At 39.0% G+C, this 22,703-nt stretch overlaps 1 protein-coding gene across 2 annotated transcripts in view; it reads left to right on the forward strand.

Annotated features, from left to right (window-relative positions):
- The window catches only part of LOC115789936 (leucine-rich repeat and fibronectin type III domain-containing protein 1), a 133,927-nt gene that overhangs the window by 108,564 nt on the left and 2,660 nt on the right, over positions 1-22,703 (forward strand). For both annotated transcript variants that reach the window (XM_030743529.1, XM_030743530.1), the window contains one exon: positions 19,032-20,427. In XM_030743529.1, coding sequence (XP_030599389.1) covers positions 19,052-20,427 — 1,376 coding nt within the window. In that variant the 5' untranslated portion in view covers positions 19,032-19,051. The remainder of the gene's footprint in view (positions 1-19,031; positions 20,428-22,703) is intronic.

Raw genomic sequence — 22,703 nt, forward strand, 5'->3', positions numbered from 1 at the left:
CGTCAAGCAGCAGCTCGGGGTATTCTGAATGTTTACAGCACATATTACCGTGCTAAAATGTTCTCCTCTGCACCTGATTCTTGTTACTGCATCTCTACTCATTTACAAAAATTACGCTGTGTCAAGCACATTTTGCGATAATAAGGGAAATTTTAAGTGGTGCAGCTGAAGCTTTTTTTTTTTTTTTTAATTTTAAGTAGTAATGGAGAAAAATACAGTAAAAATCAAACACACCTGCATGCGTGTGAGCACAAGGCAGATAAAATAGACACGTCGCTCTAGGGGAGTTGTGCTCAGCGTCTTGGTGCTTTCTTTGTGTTCTGCATTCTCTTTTTTGTTAGTGCAGATGCAGTAAGGGTTGGCAAACACACTGTAGACTGAGTCACTTAAACATCCTCATTCTGGCACACGGCTGATTCATAGTCTATTGATTTCTTCATACATCAAATTCTTTTGTTCTTTTGTTTGTTGTTATGTATATATAGAGGAGAGACGTTATTGTTTGAGCTTCTCCAGGCACGTATGTCTTTCTTAAAGCTTTCTCCTTTACGCTATTACATGATCAGAAAATGAGAGACATGTTTAAATGAGACATGGAAGTGCAACCCTGTCGTATAAGCATACTCATTACAAGGAGCATAACTGAGTAGAAGAATCCATTTACATTAATGGCCAAGAATAGCACAATCAGTGTTTGTGAGCATAAACAAGCCTGTCTCCCAGAGCAGCAAAACAAGAGAAACTCTGATCTCTGTTGTCATGCAAGTGTAAACCCTGGAGCTCATTCATTCAAAATAAAAGGTGCATTACACTTTGATGGAACTCTTACTGCAGTGCCTGAATCCAAACAGGCAGGCTCTTAACCTAAAAAGGTATCTGTAACTACAGAAAATTTCTCTTCATGGCTCTCTTTCATAAAAAAAGAAAAAAAAGAAAAAAGAAATGTTTCTTTTTACTGTTGTGGAAATCAGCAGAGCATCACAAATAACGGAGCAAGACAAACTCCTCTGTCTCGTTCTTGGCGGAAGATGCTGAAATTAGAAACAGTGGATAAAAGTTCAGTATTGTAGACAGAGGCATGCTCAAGTATTAGGAAAACCTTTTTGAAGTTAAATTGGTTTCTTTGAGGGAACTCGGTCTCAAAACACATCTCAACCAGGCTCAAGTTAATTAAGTGTGTGCGTATGATATAAATATTATTATATAGATGATGTATATTCACACACTTGAGAAAACTTTGGGAAGTCGTGGCGTTCTCACTGGAATACATAATATGCTGTGCTCTTTAGAAAATGCTTTACTTCAAATTCTAAAATAGCATATGATTTTTGTCACAGTTACATCTTTTATGCAAATAGCATCAGCTGTTTATCTAAAGTGCTTTTTATAAATATCTGTGACAACAACTCAAGGGAAAGATTTTTTACGACGTCTTGTGCGGAAACAGATAACATTACAAACCCTAATGTTCTCCTTTCCCTCTCTGTCATCATAAATGTGAACATCATTCCTTAAGTTCCGCCCTCTGCTGTGTACTGTAAGTGGCTCATGATATAATGTTGCCACTATCGCTGTCCATCTGCGCATTGGTCTAAACAAGGCGTCCCCCTTCGTTTCGTATCGTTTTCCAAATACAGCGCATGGGAGGAGGCTGCATGATAGTGGCAGACGAGAAGCTGGTTGTGAGCCACAGCTCCTCCATTGTCTACCATGCTGGAGAGAGAGTGGGAGCCCCTAAAGAGGCCTGGCAGAGTCTCTGCTTCCATCTGCCTGCATGCCTTGCCATGGAGCCCAGCTCGCACCACTTGAGATTATACTCACGTCCAAGCTGTTACTGTAATTTGCATTGGCTCATAGGCAGAGGAGAGTGAGAAGGAGGAGGAGGAGCTGCACATGAGGCAGGAATGTTATAAGTGGTCCTGGCAGCACAATAAGCTTGCTTGGGTGTAGTATTATGGACAACTGGCATGGATGGAGCTATATTAAAGTTCAATAATGGGATTGAGCAGGTTGCCTCTGCTGTCCAAGATTGTAGTCTGTGTTAGTGCATGAAGTAAATTATAGAAATGCAGTGTTGGAAACAACCTCAGACACATTCACTAATGGTGTCGTATTTTTTATAGCTATACATTTTTAATCTTTGTGCCTGGCTCCAGCAGCATATGAAAATTATCAGTCAGAATACAACAAACAAATTAAAGGTATGACTATACCTCTTTGTTATGTATTCTGACAGTTAGCGGCTGATTTTCTCCCCCATGTAATTCATTCAGATGAAAGATCACACCAGGAGTAAACCCACACATACTGAAAGAATTAACAAAGTCTACACAAGAGACGGCCAGCACAAAGGATTAAACCTATATGCAAATTCACAAAGTCCAGCACTGCCCTGTCTTTTTCAGATCATACATCACACCTGGGATGTGATCACGAAGTTGTCTATGAAAATTTGTATAACTCTAGGCAGCTGCTTTGTTTACATAATTTTCTTCCTCTTTTTCTTATTCTTTGTTTCATTTGTTGGGCCTTGTTTTTCTGAATAAATTGGTGTTTATTCAGCACCCATTTGGGAGAGTGGCTTATTCATGTGTAAAAATTTCTTACAGTGGGATTTTAAATGCACATTTTATCCAATAAAGGGGAACAAAAAAAAACAAAAAAAAAACAAACATGCTTCCCAATGTCCTCCTTTCTTAGGCTTAATTTGTTCCTAATGTGATAGCTTTTGGACTGCAATTTGGTTCAGCTCCTAATTTATCAAATTTACTAATTAACTAGAGACAAAAAATAAAGAGCAATTGCTGACAACACCACTTTCATCAAATAGGTTGTGAGCTAATTACTTACGGTACAGCCACAACCTCAATGACCAGTAAATGAACTGACTATAGCTGGTGGCAAAGTTACTGCATGTACTGTATGTAATGCTTCCTGTACCTGACAAGTATTTCTATCAATCAGGCGTTTTGTTATATTAACAGCAACTATACACACCGACCACTTCATTAGGAACATCTGTTTAATTGCACATTAATGCAAATATCCAATCAGCCAATGACATGGCAGCAATCCAATGCATTTAGGCATGTAGACATGGTAAAGATGATCCACTGAATCTCAAACTGAGCCTCAGAATGGGGACGAAAGGTGATTTACGTGACTTTGAATGTGGCATGGTGGTTGGTGTCAGACTGTCTGGCCTGAGTATTTCAGAATCTAATGATCTACTTGGATTTTCCAACACAACCATCTGTACGGTTTACAGAGAATGGTCAGAAAGGGAGAAAATATCCAATGAGCGGCAGTTCTCTGGGAGAAAGTGCCTTGTTGATGTCAGAGCTCAGAGGAGGCACAGGCACACCAAAATCCAGAAGAGTGGAAAAATGTTGCCTGGTCTGATGAGTCTCCATTTCTGCTGCAACGTTCAGATGGTAGGGTCAGAATTTAGCGTAAGCCACATAAAAGCATGGATCCATTCTGCCTTGTATAAATGGTTCAGGCAGCTGCTCGTGGTGTAATAGTGTGCGGGATATTTTCTTGGAACACTTAGGGCCAAGTTAGTAGCAACTGAGCATCATTTAAATGCCACAGCCTATCTGAGTATTGTCACTGACTATGTCCATCCCTTTATGACCACAGGGTACCCATCTTCTGCTGGCTACTTTCAGCAGGATAAAACACCGTGTCACAAAGCGCAGATCATCTCAAACTGGTTTCTTGAACATTACAGTGAGTTCATTGTACTCAGATGGCCTCTAGTGTCACCAGATTTCTATCGAACAGAGCACCTTTGGGATGTGGTGGAAAGGGAGATTCACATTGTATATGTATATCCAACAAATCTACAGCAACTGTGGTGCTATTGTGTCAATATGGACCAAAATCTCTGGGGAATGTTTCCAGCACCTTGTTGAATTTATGTTACTGTACAAGAATTAAAGAAGCTCTGAAGGCAAATGGGACCCAACCCGATATTAGCAAGGTGTACCTAATGCAGCAGCTAGTGAGTGTATTTTGAAAGTTCAAAAATGATATAAATTAAACTGAGCCTATAGGGCAATGGGTAATTGTGAATTGTATTGGCTGTAAGGGGTGGCTGTAGCTCAGTAGGTAGAGCAGGTCACCTACTGATCGGAAGATCAGCGGTTCAATTCCTGGCTACTCCAGGCTACATGCCAATGTATCCTTGGGCAAGATACTTAACCCCAAGTTGCTCTCCGACCGTCCCGTTGGAGTATGAATGTGTGTGAATGTTAGCCAATTAAAAGCACTTAGCTTAGTAAACATGGAAGTGCTTGTATGAATGGGAGTGTGTGGGTGAATGTAAAACATGTTGTATAAGCGCTTTGAGTGCTCATACTGAGTAGAAAAGCGCTATATAAGAACTAGTCCATTTATATAAGAACTAGTCCATTTATTGTGAAAAAGAATTTAAGGTTCAAATTTAAGAACACTTTTAATCTGTGTAATTGCCTTTGGGAAGTTTATAAGAAATCAGCAATTTTACACAGCAGCTAATCTATTCTGTGTAACAGTGGCTTTCCATTATAGAGAGAGTAAATTTGACAGTTACACGAGGATTCAGTCATATTAACTTTGTGAACTGCTACGGAAAAAGAATATAGATAAAAATAATTATGTGATAGGAAAGAGCTAAATGCCCCTTTCAGTCTCAAATAACAGGCCTGACAGGTTTTTGATTAGGGGACTCAGAAAGTGTAGCATGAGTTTGTCTCCAGTCATACTAAACATTTCACTCACATTATAACTAACTCTGATATGTCATGAATGAAATACATTGACCTGATTTAACTCGAAATTTTTAATTGGATGGTAAAATCAAACAAGGACTTACTCTGAGAATCATTCACATTAGACTGTTCTTCTTTTTTAATGGCCTCTATTAAAATCAGGCAGGCTACAATTACAAGCTTGGTCTGATTCATAATTATTTTCATTCTTTTTCTAATGCATTAAATTGTAAACAGTTTCTTGTCATTGTGTCACTGTTATATGAACCCATTTGTTCGGGGATCACTGCATACCTAAAACCGCCAGTGGGTAAAATTTTCCCGCTATATAAGCATTGATTGAAAATAATAAATAAAATAAATAACAAAACTTTATTTATATATAAATTTACTTAACAAGGTAAGAAGGCATCACAGAGAAAGAATTGCAGATTTCTACAGCTACATTTTTACTATCTCCTTAAATGAAATGGTAATAACAGAAAATGTAATGCAGGTCAGTGCAATTTCACTCTATTTAGCCATGATTTATGACACAGCTCTATTGTGCACACCAATAAAGTAAAGCTGTTACCATGGTATAGCAAAAAAAAAAAATGTTCATCTAAATGTGCAGAATCAATAGCAAAAAAATTACTTTGTTCTCTATTGTGTTAAATATTACTTCCTGGAGCTCATCGGTTTGAAGCAGGCTTTATCTTGAGAAAAGAAACAATGCTTTGCCAACTTTTTAATTGTTGGAAACTAAAAGAAGTTTGGCTCATTCTGTGACAAACCAATAAATCAAAACTTTCTCTGTACATTTGTTGTCGCTTGCATTAAACAGTGCGCTCAATTGGCAAGAAACTGCAACAGAAAAGCAAATTTTATACCCCAAGTTCTTACCTGGTTGGGTTTTTCATGTGTCTTCTTTGTGTTACATGCATGGACTGTATATAAAAGATGGATGTAGCCAGCATACTGTGCATGCAACTTTTACATGCAGTCCATCCTTGCATGCAGTATTGGAGTATATGCAAGTTTTTCACTACATCTTTGCACATTTTTATGAAGGAATAAAATGCGTTGTTGTTAGATTGTGCACAGAGGTCTCTTTAACTTGAATATATAATTAAACATGTTAAACTGCCCCAGGGACGATGCAAAGGAAAAAAAAACCTCTGAGGATGTCAATGTGGCAATTTTAAAAACATCTGTTCAGATATGAAAATATAAACTTTATTTGAAAGTATAAACCTGAAAAGGCCTTTAGGTATTGCCCCTAAATTATCTTGAGAGTGTGGCACTATGTTAAGATATCTTACCTTAGTAATGCAGATGACAAATGGCTGTGCAGTTTGAGGAATACTTTTAAGGAACACATGAGAAAGCCAACCGTTAGGTGCAGTGTGACCACACTACACCCAACCCCAAAGAAAGTAAAACAAGATGTGGAGGATGAAAAACATGCAAATAAATGAATATGCATATACCAGCCAATACATAGAATTCAGGTGTTTGTGGCTCTGGTTTTGTTTTATTTCTCTGTGTAGTCGCAGCAAACTTATAATATGAATGGGTTAAATTGACTGGTCAGTACTGAGTGCAGCAATTGTTTACTTAAATTTATTTTCTTGTTACAAAGGCAACAGCAGATAAATCCACATTTTGTGTGAACTGACGCTCTCGATGTATTGACACTGCTAGGTGCTTTATTTGACACAGACAGGATTAGTGATGCCTTTAATATATATTTGACAAAAGTTCTGCCTAAATCTGCTTTGCTCAGGCGTTTCTAGGAAGCCTGTCAAGCTGAAGATGTGCAGTCCATTATTTGTGGGGATGTGTGGTCATAGCTGCCTCAGTTGAAGGCTAGCACACACTTATTACAGCCTTGAGTGATTCTGGGACACTGTCCTCTATATCAATTAGAGCTGCATGAATTTTCGATTATTGCGTCCAGTTATTACAGTAGATTTATTCAGGTGGATCCTGTTGGTAATAAATCTCAATTTTTTTTGTTAATTAAATTATACTCTAGTCAGAAAGGAGAACGTACACGGTGGAAACTTACTTTATATTCGACATGCAAAGTGATGAATGGGGTCATCTACATCTTGAGTGTACTGGGGTCTGATTGAGAAGCAGCACGAAGCTCTCTGAGACTTCCAGCGTGAACAGAGCTGCATTGTGCTAAATGCTAATGTTAGCATGCTCACAACTTGCTAATTGACACAAAACACAAAGCAATGTGGAGGCTGATGGAAATGTCATGCTAAATTTGAAATGAGGGCACTGGGGTCAAATTAAAGCATCTCCAGAGTTATTACCACCCCTTCAGATGGGGATGCTAATGTCTGTAGCGAATTTCATGGTAATTCGTCTAATAGTTTTCAAGACATGTCACTCAAAACCACAAATATCAACCTCATGGTGTCTCTGTAGGAGGAGTCAGGGAACCAGAATCATTAATATACACTGTCTAAGGACCACAAATGTCTGTACAAAGTTTCTCAGTAATCCACACAGTAGATGGTGGAATGTTTAAAAGTGGGGTAGAGATGTTAAGACAAAGCCACAGTCAAAAATTGTCCCCAAAAACCCAGAGGTATACGTAATTTAAATTGAAGTAGTTTTATCCTTAGTTACACTCAGCTGTGACTGTGTATGGGTTTTTTTTTTTTTTGTATTTTAACAACGTTCAGATCTTACCCCATTTGATTTAAAGGAATTCCTTGTGATTCTAGCGTGTGTTTAACAGATGGTTTCCATTATTTTGCTCAAAAATTGTTCTTTTAGTATAGAACATCTAGCGTCAGTATGTGAAATAGCTTATATAATGATAGATCTGTGCATGGCTACCTTTTTGCAAAATGAATAGAGTTTATTTCTATTACGAAAGGTTTAAGTTCAGCCATTTGGCACATTTTCTCTGCGGAGAATAAATCGGCTCTTTGCAAGAGTCTACTGTGGCAGTAAAGCACATAACAGGCATACATAATACCTTGCAAGTGTTACATACAGAGCAGGATCAATGCAGTATAGCAGCCTTGGGAGGAGGATTTCAAATCAAGTGTGGATTCCTCTGCATCACCCAAGCACAAAGTGGCAACATAAGGGACCAATTCAGAGGGTCTGCTCAGCTCATCTGTACAGTGGAAGGAAAGTATGAAGCTTCTATGCTAAAGAACAAGAAGATAAGAATAAAATGAAGTGTAGAGAACAAGCACACATCAACAAGGAAATAATAAAACTGTCACTGCATGCAGCAAATACATGTAGGAGAGACAACTTTGCTGCTAGAGCTTTTGCAAATCACCAATTCTTGTCACTGACCCACCTTGGATTTCAAAATAAGTAAGTCTAGATATAGAAATCCCATAAGATGGATGTCATTCAGATCCTCAGTCGGTCCTCTTATTGTTTGCTAGCAGCTTCTGCTTTTATAATGGTATGTTTGTCTGTGCTCTTTTTTTCCCCCCCCTTTTTTTGACAAATATGTCGACTGTACTTCAGAAATCTCTTGGAAGGTGTCAGCGAAACTGCAACATGGAGAAAAGAGGAACAGCCACTCTGTACTGTCAGGCTGTTTGTGGATGTCAGGACATGCTACCTCCTAAAATGGCTCCAAAAGATAACACGTTCAGGCTGAGCCCTTATAATAACAAAGTGCTTGTATGTTCTTATATTTTTATATTACTATTGGTACTCCAAAAAGAAAACATGAAGTAAAGCACTAAATGTACTGATGTATTACTTAATTAGCTACTTGGTTATTTATTACTTTTCATAGCTATAAATTAGGTAAATTAATAATCATGCAGCTATACACTGATCAAGCATAACATTATGACGACTGACTGGTGAAGTGAATAACATAGATTCTCTCTTCATTTTCCCCACCTGTTAGGGGGTGGGCTATATTTGGGAGCAAAGTGAACATTTTGTCCTCAAAGTTGATGTGTTAGAAGCAGGAAAAAGGGGGAGCGTACGGATTTGAGCATCTACAAAACTGCAGTTCTTGTGGGATGTTCCTGGTCTGCAGTGGTGGTCAGTGTCTATCGTAGTGGTTGTGGAAGGAACAGTGATGAACCAGCGACAGGGTCATGGGCAGCCAAAGCTCACTGATGCATGTGGGGAGCAAAGGCTGGCCTGTGTGGTCGAGCTACTGTAGCTCAAATTGCCAAAAAAGATAATGCTGGTTCTGATAGAAAGGTGTCAGAACAGACAGTGCATTACAGTTTGTTGCATATGGGGCTGCATAGCCGCAGATCAGTGCACCCATGCTGACCCCTGTCCACCTCCTAAAGCACCAAGAATGGGCATGTGGAGGTAGTGTGATGCTTTGGGCAGTGTTTTGCTGGGAAACCTTGGGTCCTGCCATCTATGTTACTTTGACATGTACCATCTAACCTAAGCATTGCATGGATTTTCATGGTAACAGTATTCCCCGATGACTGTGGCCTCTTTCAGAAGGATAATGTGCCCAGCCATAGACCAGAAATGGTTTGATGAGCACAACAGTCAGTTTGAAGTGTTGACTTGGCCTCCAAATTCCACAGATCTCAATCCAATCAAGTGTCTGTAGGATGTGCTGGACAAACAAGTCCAATCCATGGAGGCCCCACCTCACAAATTCCAGGACTTCCAGGGTCTGTTGCTAACATTTGGTGCCAGATACCACAGCACACCTTCAGGGGTCTAGTGGAGTCCATGCCTCAATGGATCAGGGCTGTTTTGGCAGCAAAAGGGGGACCAACACAATATTAGGCAGGTCATAATGTTGTGCTTGATTGGTGTGTATAAAAATCTAATATTGACATAGATCACATTGAATAGAAAGCCTAGTTTCCTATCTGCGTGTGAAGCTCTGCAAAACCCCTCTCAGTACATCTAAAGTAGGCAAGTGGCCATTGTATATCAGAGGGCAGTCAATTGTCACCATTTATTCTATTAATCATGACAGCTAACAGATGCAATCACAGGGTTTGTTTTTTTTTCCTCACAGGCAATTTGTACAAAAAGTGAATTGACTGGAACAGCACCATATTTAATCATTTCATTATGCATCATGTCGTCCAGCGATTAGTGAATATTTATTTAAGCATTCTGTGAAGAAATCTAGTATGGTAAATTGCCTATTTAATATTTCCGTAGTACTTTTCTCTTCTTAATGATCACGCACTTTTACAAGCCATATTCACCAATTCACACAGCGGTTTATTCTATTTGCTTTAAATGCTATCTGTTTCTTACACACACACACGCACACACACACACACACACGCACACAAAATGCTGGATGCATCAGGGATGATTTGTGGTTCAGTATATTGCCCAAGATCCATGTCAAGCAGTCATGCAGACTGAAGGAGCTGGGGATCGAACCACTGACCTTGATAAATGGTCATAATGTCTTCTCTTTTAGAGAAGACATTATGAGCTTTTCCAGTAGGAAAAGCACAAGTAGGTTAATGACTGGCTGTATTCCTCTTAGGAAGGCCCTGCTTTTTTGCATGCTGGTTCATTATTACAGCCTGCGATTGCTGTACTTTGACAGGTCAAATGTCAAAATATCAAATGTCTGCTGTGGTAAAGGTCAGGTGATTGTCTTATGTAAAGAAATACTCAAAGAAGATTTTGAGAACCTGGGGGATTTGAATTATTTGTCCAATAATACCAGTTTAAATGGCCAAAATGAATAGTGGTTTCCACTTCGCAAATATGAGTATTTGCCTTTTTTTTTTTTTTTTTTAAATCTATGGTAAGCACTGAAGTGCATATAGTATGAAAACAACATTAATTTAAAGGTATGCCCTCCAAAACATCCTCTTATTGCATGTAAATAAATGCTACTATCATTTAGGAGATGATACACAAGGGAACACTTTGTAGTGTGAAATAATAATCTACCAAACTTTCATAATTAGTTTTTTGTTGTTGTTGTTATTTAACTTTGAAAGTTTAATATTTTTAAAGCATATTTATTTTCACTAAAGTATGTTGTAATTACAGGAGCAGTTATTAAGAGTTGATTATATCTCTGAGGGGAGGTATTCAAATTAAAAAGAACAGGTAGCAGGTAAAGGGTAACAATCAATCACCCAAGCATTCAATCAGTAAGTGGCATGTATGACTATACTTGTGCACCGCCAGTGTAATCATAATGTTCACTGTCTTGTTTAGGGAGGCAGCTACAATTAGTTTATGGAGCTGCAGTAGTTTATGCTTCTCAGTTCTTCTTCATTGAAAGTTTTAAATGGGATGTAATTGAGAAAACTGTCTCTGCGTGCAGACGTAATTATAATATGCAAATACTCCTCCTGTTTGCGACAACACCCACAAACACCCCCCCTTATGAGATGTGACCAGAAATCCCCGGGGCTACGCAGCCTTGGTTTAGGCGTCCACTGGTGGAGACAGAGCTGGCACCAATGAACTCCGGCTGTCAATAATTATGCCTGCATCCTGACAAGAGTCACACAAGGTCAGCCAGTAGTTCACTGTCTGTACCGTCTAATTGGCATTTACGGTTTCCTGACAAAGTCATGTTCACGAAATGTCCTTACAACACACTGTCTCTGGGCAGATGTTATTTTCTGAGGTAAGGACACACTAATGCAGTGTTTGTATACCATCACTTCAATGTCACATTCAGAAAATGCTTCCTCTAACTGCTACTGTAATTGTAATGCACTGCTGCCACAAATAGAGCCTTAAACACCAGTATTAAGGTTTATAATGTTTCAGAATACTGAAAAAATACAACCATAATTATCTGGAAATATTATAAAAGTATTTGAATGATTCAGTAAAAAACAAATTTGATGATGATTAATGCAAAATTTGCTATAAAAAGTCAACATTCTATATAACCAGCAGTTAGTATTGTTTCTGTGCGATTTAATGTTAGTTAAAACCTACATCATTGTCACAGAGGACAAGTATTAATGGGGCTACACTTGATCAGCATATTTCATTTTTGTAAAACTAGAAGGTGTATTTGCCTCGTGTGACTGTCCTGTGATTTATTAAAAGTTCTGAGTTGTTAACGTCTGGACTTCCTCCTGGTAATTTAAGTAATCTAACAAGAATTCATGGACGACGTTAATTAAAATTTCTAGCTGTTTTATCATAGACACACAACATGTGGGTGTAACCAAGCAGGTGAAAAAGCAAACTGTCCTTCCTGTGGCTGCTTAAATTAAGATGCACAGCACAGTCTGTAAGTTTTATGACTTTCTTCAAAGTTGCCAAGATGCACTGTGATCCTTGCAGCTGTTTTACCGAATATATAAACCTGGATAGTAAGCATTAATAAGGTAGCAGCAGGGAAGCTGCTGCACAGTCATCAGTAGGACAAGCTGTTTAAGATTCCACTTCATTTCTGCTTCATTCTTAACAGCAGTCTCTACATTCTTACTTTTCACCAGTTTTAAGTAAGCTTCTAAATGTTTAAGAAAATGTCAGCATTTGTGCTTTAACAGATCTCTGATGTGAATGTGTAAAGAATTTAGAGCATTTTTAAGAAGCGTCAGATTTTATCCATTGTTCGTACAGAGCGACCTTTACTCCAAAAACTAGTACTGAGTCAGAAAACCGAGCTGAAAATGGCGCATTTGTTGGTAATCTGTTCTCCCCTTCCTTGATTCCTAGAGCCTGTACTGCTTTTTGTTGTTGTTCGGTATGCTCATCTTTGTGTTAATGTGTAAATAAATTGATGTGAAGATATGTATTTGTGCTTCTGAATGTGTCATCCTGTGATTGTGCGTGGGTGGCTGCGTGTTATAATGTGCTCACGTGTACATGCCTTGTGCAGAATTATGCTTGTTTGTAAATAATAAGGGCATTTGTTTGGTGGCAACAACAGATTTATATTAATGTATGCATCTGATGTTTACAGCGAGACAGTGATTGTTGGTATGAACACAGAAGATGAAACTAATTATTGTGCATATCTGGGTGAGTTTGTTACTTGTTGTCATGCTAGTTGTCTTCAGTTAAACACAAAGAAAATACAGGAAGTGATTTTTTTTTTTTTTGTTTATTATAGAGCAAGCAGGAAGACACACCAACAAATAGTTTATTATTGTTGGTGTTTGTTCTGAGATTGTAAATGACTATAAATATTTAGGGATAATGATCAAATGTTGTCATGGGATTCAAACAGACGTGTCATTTAAAGGAGTGAAGTACAACAATTATACTCACTTATATACCAATTATACAGAAGCTGTGACAGTTTGATGTGGATAGACACACACTGGTTCTTTTTTATCATTCATTTGTGGAAAGTAGTCTTTCTGCTTTATTGCCTGGTATCTTTATTAGCCTGTAGCTAATAAGAACAAACTCAGAAAGATTGTAAATGTGTCCAATAAAATTTAGAGGTCAACAACGACACAGTACGACAGCTTTGCGAGTCCTGAGTGTTGGGGAAAGGGTGAGTGGTCCTCACAGTGTCTCTCACCCTGTCTATAGTGAATATGAGTTACCAAGATCAGGATGGCGGTACAGAGTACCATCTTTCCAAACTTCCCATGCTTGGAGTTATTGAACCTTCTAGTACAACTCTCTTGAACAAATAGAGGAGATGGGAGGTGTGTGTAGCTTGTACAGTGTGGTGACACAATGACACCGCTGCTGGTTTGGAGTACTTTGTTAATGCAGTATATAATATGAGAAACTGTGATGCCTTCTTTGTTGTGGTTTTATTTGTTTGACAGTTTCTACCAACACATAGAATTGCTGAAAAGACAATAAACCCTATTAACTAGTCCCTGATTATCTGACTCAAATGTTAAATATTTTCATACACAATGTAGCAGTGGATGTGGGCCCTGTACTATGAAGCAAGTTTAACATACAGTACCAAGGATATCCTTCCATAATCTGGCTTCACTATGTGTATTCACATAAAAGGGGTGGCGTTGACAGTATATGACCAGTCATGAACATGGACATTTCTATTAGCAGGAGAACAATTGCCTTTACAAAGAAAGATTAAAGTATGATATTAGAAAAATATGAAGAGTTTAAACATATAATACAGGCTGAAAGCAACAGACTGGCTGCAGACAGAACAGCAGTATGAGGGTCAGTAACAGGAAAAGCTCTCCACAGCAGTATAGTATTAAAAGAGCTGCATTAATGTGTGTGTGCTTTAAGCGTTATGGTCGGGAAGACTGTGAAAGGCCTATTATAGTACAAACATCTTGCGTATTAGATACATCACAGTTAATTTTCCGTTACATTCCATACATGCAAACAGTAACAAGGGAAGAGGCCCCGTGGTAGACCCAGGACACGCTGGAGAGATTATGTATCTCGGCTGGCCTGGGAACGCCTTGGGGTCCCTCCGGATGAGCTGGAGGAGGTGGCTGGGGAGAGGGAAGCTTGGGCTTCTCTGCTTAGGCTTCTGCCCCCGCGACCCGGCCCCGGATAAGCGGAAGAAAATGGATGGATGGATGGATGGATGGTTAAAAATATTGCATTTTGCTTTTTGAAAGCAGAATTTTTTTCAGCACCTTTCGCTGTTAGAAAGCTAATGCTAGCTAAATTTGCAAGCTACAGAGGTTAGCCAGGTCAATTTCTAAACTAATCACTGCTCATAGATTTGTGAATTTGTCCACATTCCATTGTAATAAAAGTTGCACACAGTCAAAATGTTTTAGCTTAATGTGTTGGCCGCAAAGCACAATATTTATCTGGCTCTATTCTATGGTCCCATTAAAAGCTTTTTTCTTTTTTTTTTTTTCTTGCATGTACTTGATACCAAGTGCCAGCTCTTTTGACATCCATATTCCAGCTGGAAGTCCAAACCTCTCAGATCTTCTGTTTACATTTTTATCAAGACAAAAGCAAGCCTTATGTTTGGAAGATGGAACCAATGATTGACATTTTCACTTTATAACGGAATTAAAAAAATAAATTAGTGATCAAAAAACTTGATTAGTTAATTGTAATTAACTGACAAATCCTTTCAACCCTAGTTGCAGTCTCTTTAATGTAAAGCCACTGGCAAGGGAAAAATCAGCACACAGGCACTCGGTGGAGCCTCCATATACTTAATTCAAGATATTTAATTTAAGGTGTTTCAGGATAAAGTAGCAGCAAACCTGACAGTCCTGCTGTACAGATTACCCACCTTCAAACCCAGAATATGTGCTTCTACAAGAAGATAAAACAAACCTAAAACCACTCATCAATAATTCCAAGCTGAAGGTCACTCATTAGCATCCCCACCAACATGAAAGGCAAAAAGTGATTTGATGATGCTTCTGAATAAGCCCGTACTTTAATGAGATGTTTATACATTAAAATCTAAAGCAGAAAATGGCAGAACCTCTCTGCCAAAACATTACATAAGCATTTTAGAATATGAAATTAAAACCTTTTATCTTCACCTAAAGGAGTCAGACTTCCTGACGCTGGAGTGCCCCTTCCCTGGGTAACTGCTGTCACTGTTGGCAACACCAGAACCTGCAAACAGGTCTCTGCTGCAGGAGCGTTATGAGCAAAGCAGCATGAAATCTCACACATCCTCGAGCATTAAAATAAAAGTTTTTGGTATTTTTTAATGCCTGTTTTCCCACCCACTCAAGTACACCTCTAATGCTTACCTCTCATCAGTCATTAGTCTCCATGTGGAGAGCTACTAAGCTTTCATATGTACTGAATTTTCTTTAATTCTGGTGTGTAATGTATTTTAAAATGTAAAATGTATTTAAAAAATTGGGATTGAAATAAAAGTTGTAAAGTTTTATGTACAGAAATTCACTATTAGGCAAATATAGATAGCCTGATGTACAATAATAAAAAAAAAAATGAATTATTTAAAAAAATTCCTTATGTTGTATATACATTATTTTTGGGCACAGGTTAAAATTTTGGCAGCAGACTTCAAAAGCATTTATTGTGGATTTTAGGTGATGGGATTGATCTAAATTTTTAAAAACGCATATTGATAAATGTCAGTTATTCTTCTTAACTTGCAAAATACAACAGTGGGGTCAATAAATACATTTATATCTATTCTGTGAAATCTATTTTCACTTTGTCTTGCAGCCATGCACTTTTTTCTAACTGCTTATCCAATCAGTGCTAATCACTGCACGACCTTGCCGCACAGCTTCATAATTATAATGAGGTTATTTTGAGTAATATCTCTTTTTATTTGTGTTGCTACTTATATTATCTTCTATCATTCTCTCATTATATTCTGTAGTTTTTGGGGTCCATTAGTCTTTATTTATTTTCTCTCTTTTATCTTTGTTTAGCACTTTGAATTACATTTAATTCACTGATATATATACTGTACATATGTAGGTATATATACTGTGCATATATATATATATATATATATATATATATATATATATATATATATATATATATATAATTTATATATATATTTCTGCATAGTTATGTGTTATAGGGGTTGTATTCATAGGCGTATGTGTATGTCTGATTTTCTTTCATTTCTCTTTAATCAATTCTCCATTTAAAATAAGTCCCCCTGTAATTCATCTAAATAATTCCGTGTGAAAGGTTGCAATGCTTCATGACTGGACATAACAAATCTAAACTCCGGTTCACCTTGTGCTCTCTCATGCTGTCTGCATATCGATTTTGGTGACCGGCAGTTTTATTAAGCAATAAACCAAAGATAGAAATGTGAAGCGGAGCTGCCCTTTTCTTTCAATTTACTTGGCCATTCGTACATCTGTTCACGTCCCTTCCAACCTTCTTAGCAGCAACCATTAAGATCGAAGTCTCGCTTATCGGGCAGCTTAACATCATTTTAATGCAATTCAAAGACCTACATTCTACACCAGAGTTGCCGTGGCAACAAAGTTTTTTCCCCCTCCCTGAGATGCTGAAAGATCAATAGAGTATCCTCAATGGTGTGGCAGGAAGTGCTCAGACACAGATGGTCCTCTGAGAAACTGTGAGCTTTGTGGCCTAGTTAGCATCTGAATACTAACACAATCAAGCAAGGTCACCATTATATTGAAATTTAACAAATGAGTGCGACAAGCGCTCACATAAGAATCTGCACGGTGTGCACTGTTTAGCCTACTGCAGAGTTTCAGCTTAACCTCCTGCATTATAAAGAAAAAAATTTGGAGAATTAATTTAGACAAGGCAGTCACACAAAAGAGCATTACTAAATAAATTCTCTCTTGGAGGCTTGGAAATTTTCACACAGAGTGCGCGTGTTTTTGTGCAGGGACGTGGTTTAACCTTGGTATAAATGTGACCAATAACAGAAAACAAACTGCGCGCATGCTGTATTTTAGTGATTCTGTCACTAAAATACAGAATTTACAGGTAACAGCTAAGCCTGCAGAGTCGGAGCAAAGAGGAAAGGAGGTGCAAACACAAAGGTCTCAGTTGTGTGTCGCTCTTAAATACAGTCTAATGGTCTACTGAAATTTAGTATAAAGTAGCAGCACAGCTGTCACTCCTGGGTTAATTTGATCAACAGTTCATCTTTGATAAACCATCCCACTGGTTTGAACTGGTGCTTCAAGCTGTTCTACTTCCCTCAGATAATGACATCACACAAACCCAGATTTTAATGAGTGCTCTGATTGGACAGCAGTTTTTCATAGTTAACGAGGTGCCGTGTTCGCTGTCAGACAGTTGCCAGCCAGCCGGCCAGCAGTGTGTGTGTGTGTGTGTGTGTGTGCATGTGTGCATGTGTGCAACAGACCAAATAGGAAAAGCAACTGAGAATTTCCATTGCTGTCTGGCAAATGTGCCACAGGTTGATGTAAAATGACAGCAGCAGTGCACTCACAGTTTCTCACTCCTATCAGTATTTTTGAACATAACTCTCATCAGATTAGGTTTGTTAAGTTTAAGATGTTTGTAAAAAGAGTCTTTGTGTAAAGCATATGAATAAGCGAATGCTTGAGAGGTAGAGGAAGAGCACTCCGCTTTCATTTTTTAATGAAATTTGACATGTGGCATTTAAAATATTCTGCGAATTTCACCGCAGGCGCTTTTGAATCAAATTTAATTTAGGGCTGTTTGTTCTGTGAGCACTAGATGCTTTCGCTTTGGGCACAATGGGAGAACAAAATCAGCGGTGTTAAGGCCGTCAGCACCACCTCAATGTAGTGGAATGTAGAAAAAGGGACTCTAAAATTAGCCATGACAAACTGGATGAAGCATCACTAATGATGAAAAAAAAAGAGACATCATTTGCGTTTAAAATCCACAGCTAGCTTTTTCAGGATGAATTAAGAAAATTATGCTGGACCCAATAAAAAGAAACATTGCTGTTGATTGACACACTGAATCTGGCAGGGAAGAAGTGTTACCCTGTGGGATTGGTGAATGGTGGGTTGTAGCAACCTTTGTGTCAATCTCTAAACCTTGATGGGAAAAGTGAGTTGTCATTGCTCTACTTTAGCAGCATTAACTTTCATCAATAGTGAAACACAAGGTATTAGTAGTCTATGAATGCCAAAGAGAGTAAAAACCACTGGCAATATAACATTAGCACATAGCTAGTATGCTCCAGTGGGGTTTTTTATGGTTATTACAGCCAAGGACTTCTTTTTCCGCTTGTCACCACAGGCGTGTTCTTTGAGAGACTCAAATCAATACTTCTAAATGGGAATCAGAGAATCTGAACATCCTCAAAACCTGAGAATCACTCAATAATGTCTCCATCAGATGAGCTTGAAAACAAGCCGTATTTCCACTTTTTTCACTTTTATTTTTTTCTTGCCAAAATTTAGATGGCAGGTTTCTGTCTAATTTTGTTGTACATTTCAGAGGCATGGGGAGGGCAGAGAGTATGAAAAGGTTACAGAAATCATTGAGCACTCTTGACAAGTGCCCTTTTCTACCTTTAATTCTCCTCCCTGATGTGGAATTCAGAGCAAGAAAAACACACAAGCCTTGTTATATGATGGGCATATACATGGCAATGGTTACCTAATACAGGAAAACTGCCCTGTGATCATTCAGGAAATTATATGGCCCAGTGGTGATGCAGCCTGGTGGCACAAAAAAACCCATTCTGTTATTTCCATTAAAAAGCTCCAGAGACATGGGCTTCTGACAGGGTTGGCGCAGCCTTTCATCATCCCTGGTGCCATTATTTCAGAAAAGCTCCATTTCATTTTGTGATTGATACCTTGCTGGCAGTCTCAGCAACCTTGGTCAGACTCTGGATTTTTGCAGCAGGCTCTCATAAAGGCTATGGTGCTATTTATTCATTCACAGATTCCTATTTTTGATTCTGTTTCTCATGTTTCCCTTTGTCTCTCTCACACACAGGATCTGGAAACTGATCAACAATGGAGCGGCTGGTTGTCTGCATGTTACTATGTGCAGCTCTGGTGAAGGGATACAGCTGCCCCGGCCGCTGCATCTGCCAGCACCTCTCCCCTACTCTGACTCTGCTCTGCGCTAAAACCGGTCTGTTGTTCGTGCCCCCCACCATCGACCGCAAGACTGTCGAGCTGCGACTCACTGACAACTTTATAACCATCATCCGCAGGAAAGACTTTTTCAACATGACTAGTTTAGTCCACCTCACTTTGTCCCGCAACACTATCAGTCAGATCACACCCCATGCCTTTCTCGGCCTGCGCGCCTTGCGGGCGCTTCACATGGATGGAAACCGTCTCAGTGTTATAAAAAGTGACCACTTTAAAGGCCTCATCAACCTGCGGCACCTCATTCTCGGAAACAACCAGATCCACCAGGTGGCTCCCACCTCCTTTGATGAATTTGTTTCCACGATAGAGGACCTGGATCTTTCCAACAACAACCTGCGCACCCTTCCCTGGGAAGCTATAGCCAGAATGACCAACATTAACACCCTCACACTGGACCACAACCTAATTGACCACATTGGAGCGGGGACTTTTACACTGCTCACTAAGCTGGTCCGCCTGGACATGACCTCTAACAGGCTGCAGAAGTTACCGCCAGATAGCCTGTTCCAGCACGCTCAGGTGCTGTCTGATGCCAAGGTCTCCAGCTCGTCTACCCTGACCGTGAGTTTTGGCGGAAATCCTCTACACTGTAACTGCGAGCTGTTGTGGCTGCGCAGGCTGACAAGAGAGGATGATTTGGAGACCTGTGCTTCACCAGAGCACCTCATGGACAAATACTTCTGGTCTATTCAAGAGGAGGAATTTATCTGTGACCCTCCACTAATCACCAAACAGCTTGTCAGTAAACCCTATGTGATGGAAGGGCAAGGAGTGACTCTTAAATGCAAAGCTGTGGGTGATCCGGAACCAGATATTCACTGGCGGTCACCAGACGGCAAGCTGGTGCATAATAATTCCCGTACCGTCTTGTATGACAATGGAACCCTTGATATTCTCATCACCACACTAAAGGACAGTGGGTCGTTCAATTGTGTGGCGTCCAATGCGGCAGGCATCGCTACAGCTGCTGTTGAGATCAATATGATTCCCTTACCCTTGTTTGTTAACAACACAGGCCACATGCGTGAGGACCCCGGCCTCTCAGACATCACCACCTCCTCCAAATCTGGCAATGACACCAAGGGCTACGACAAACAGGACAGGAGGGTGATGGTCACTGAACTGACCTCCTCCTCTGCTGTGATCCGCTGGCCATCTGAGCGCCATATCCCCGGCATCAGAATGTACCAGATTCAGTACAACAGCACAGCAGATGATACTTTGGTGTACAGGTAAGCCATAGAGCTGGGATGGATAAAAAGGGGTAGATAGGGACATGAGGATAGGTGAGACATCTGGATTGACCATCTGCTGAATGGCACAGCTGTACGTTATGGGAGACTGACAGATCCCAGAGAACCAAAATGATTAAGTGCATCCAAAAACAAGCAACTCCCATAGTGCAGTTAGGAGAGAGTTTTCCACAGATGAAAATTTTTCTGTGCACAAATTGTATAGTACACTTAAGATATTTATATTTTCAGTAATTACTTTTTATGACAGAGCACTCAAGCAGCTGAACAGCGTATGAGTCCAGCACCCTAAAAGACTAAATAGTCTTTTCAGCATCATTAAAACATAATATGACAACAACAATAACACTGAGGCTAACTATTTCACTGCATGTAACGGTTTGTTTCATTAGCAAATGTCTGCATTAATTGGTTGCAACACAGAGTGTGATTACATGCGGTTGTCTAATGATAGGCTTGGTTATAGTGGTGGAAGAAAGATTCAGATCCTTTTATTTACTGTAAGTTAAAAGTGCCAATACAAACTCTATGAAAATATTGGTTTACAGATAAAAGTCCTCAGGGCTGGCCACAGTAACAGCATACATCTGAGGCGTCATGAGAGGATTAATAAGGTTTTGTTAAACACATTGTAACCAGTTTTGGATTTTATATTATCGTTGTAAGCCAAAAATGAGAGAAGTTATAATTCTATTATTATTGTCATTATGCGTAATGTAATAACATACTTGTGGTTGAGCTGGAGCTGGTTTTAACCCCTGCATATACTTTTAGATCCATAAATCCATAACTTCGTAACAGTGTATCATATTTTAGATACTTAAATGTTTTGCGTGTAAAGTGAAAATAGTTAGCTGGTAACTGTAAATAGAATGGAGTGGAGTAGGAGTGCATAGAATATGAAAATGAATTTGAGGCGAGTTGTTAATAGTAAGTTATATTAGATAAGATAAGTTGCGGCAGGTGCTACAGTTAAAATTATTAAATAGCAACCTGAACAATATATAAGTAGCTCTAAATTAAGGTAGCTGCACTGTGTCGTAAACATGGAACACGCCTTGCTCTCCTCACATCATATAATGAGCATACCCTCCCAGTTAGTTGATTTATTTAAGGTGCAAAACTTCATCCCATCTCTCTTTCTGGCATGTCAGTACTACTGCTCTTTTAACCCATCCACCACCCCAGCATCCACCTACACGTTCCAGAGGGATACTTACTTAACACTTCCCAGTTATATATATGTAACATATTTGTGGAGCTTGTAGTCTAGCTGGTAACTGTTAACTATATACTACTGCTTTATACTGCTACATACTTCTGAAATTCAGTTTGGCTGCTGAAAGCTTTTGCAGCTCTCTTGCAGCTGCTGTATCTTTCTTACAGTGCCTGCAACTTGCTCACAGCTGCAACATCCTCTCAACTCTTAGAGCTTGCTTGCTGCTGTTAAAGCTGGCAGCCGCCTTAACACTTTGCCAGCAGAGCTGACTTAGAATCGAAAGCATCTGAAAACATGTAAGAGGAGACTGAAGCCTTTACAGGATTCCCCTTTGTAACTAACCACATAGTGAGACCATCAAAGCAGTTTTCGAATATGCGAAATAAATGCCAGCTTTCTGCCAAGTTTTCTTTCAGTACAGTTTGTGAGATATTACAGCCAATTATTATAAAAACAAGCAGCTTATAATCTAATGTCATGCACATTCAACAAATGGAACCATGTAACCATACAGACAGTGCTCGGGACTGACAGATTTGTATTCAGTTTGGGCTATTATCCATTTCTTTGTGAGGGATCACAAGAAAAAAATGTGTTTTAATCTCTGTTAAAGTAAAGCCAGAATATTTCTTATATGAAACATAATGAAAAAGGTCCAGGTACCCAAGGAAATCTACTTTACACCAAAGTGTTAGTATTAGCAAACAAACTGTAATTAAACTAGAAAAGTACTTGTTTAGAAGAATCACTGCTATCACCTGCAGTTGGTGTGCATTTTATTTTTCAGCATAAAGCGCCAGTGCATGGAGAAGCTTTCTAGATTTACTTCTTGTAGCATTGCTATTTCTTGGGATATTCATCATTTTTCAGAATTCAGCTAAAATTCCCAGATACCACCATTCAAAAAATTCATATAAAACAAGCCATGGCAATTAAAACATTTTGCATGGTTACCCTGGATGAGCTAACTCTTTAGAATAATGGCTAAAAATTACCATTTGCAAACACCGTTAAAGTATGAGAGTTTGAAGTCTCA

This window comes from Archocentrus centrarchus, chromosome 13 (genome assembly GCF_007364275.1).
Source record: "Archocentrus centrarchus isolate MPI-CPG fArcCen1 chromosome 13, fArcCen1, whole genome shotgun sequence".
Lineage (NCBI taxonomy): Eukaryota > Metazoa > Chordata > Actinopteri > Cichliformes > Cichlidae > Archocentrus > Archocentrus centrarchus.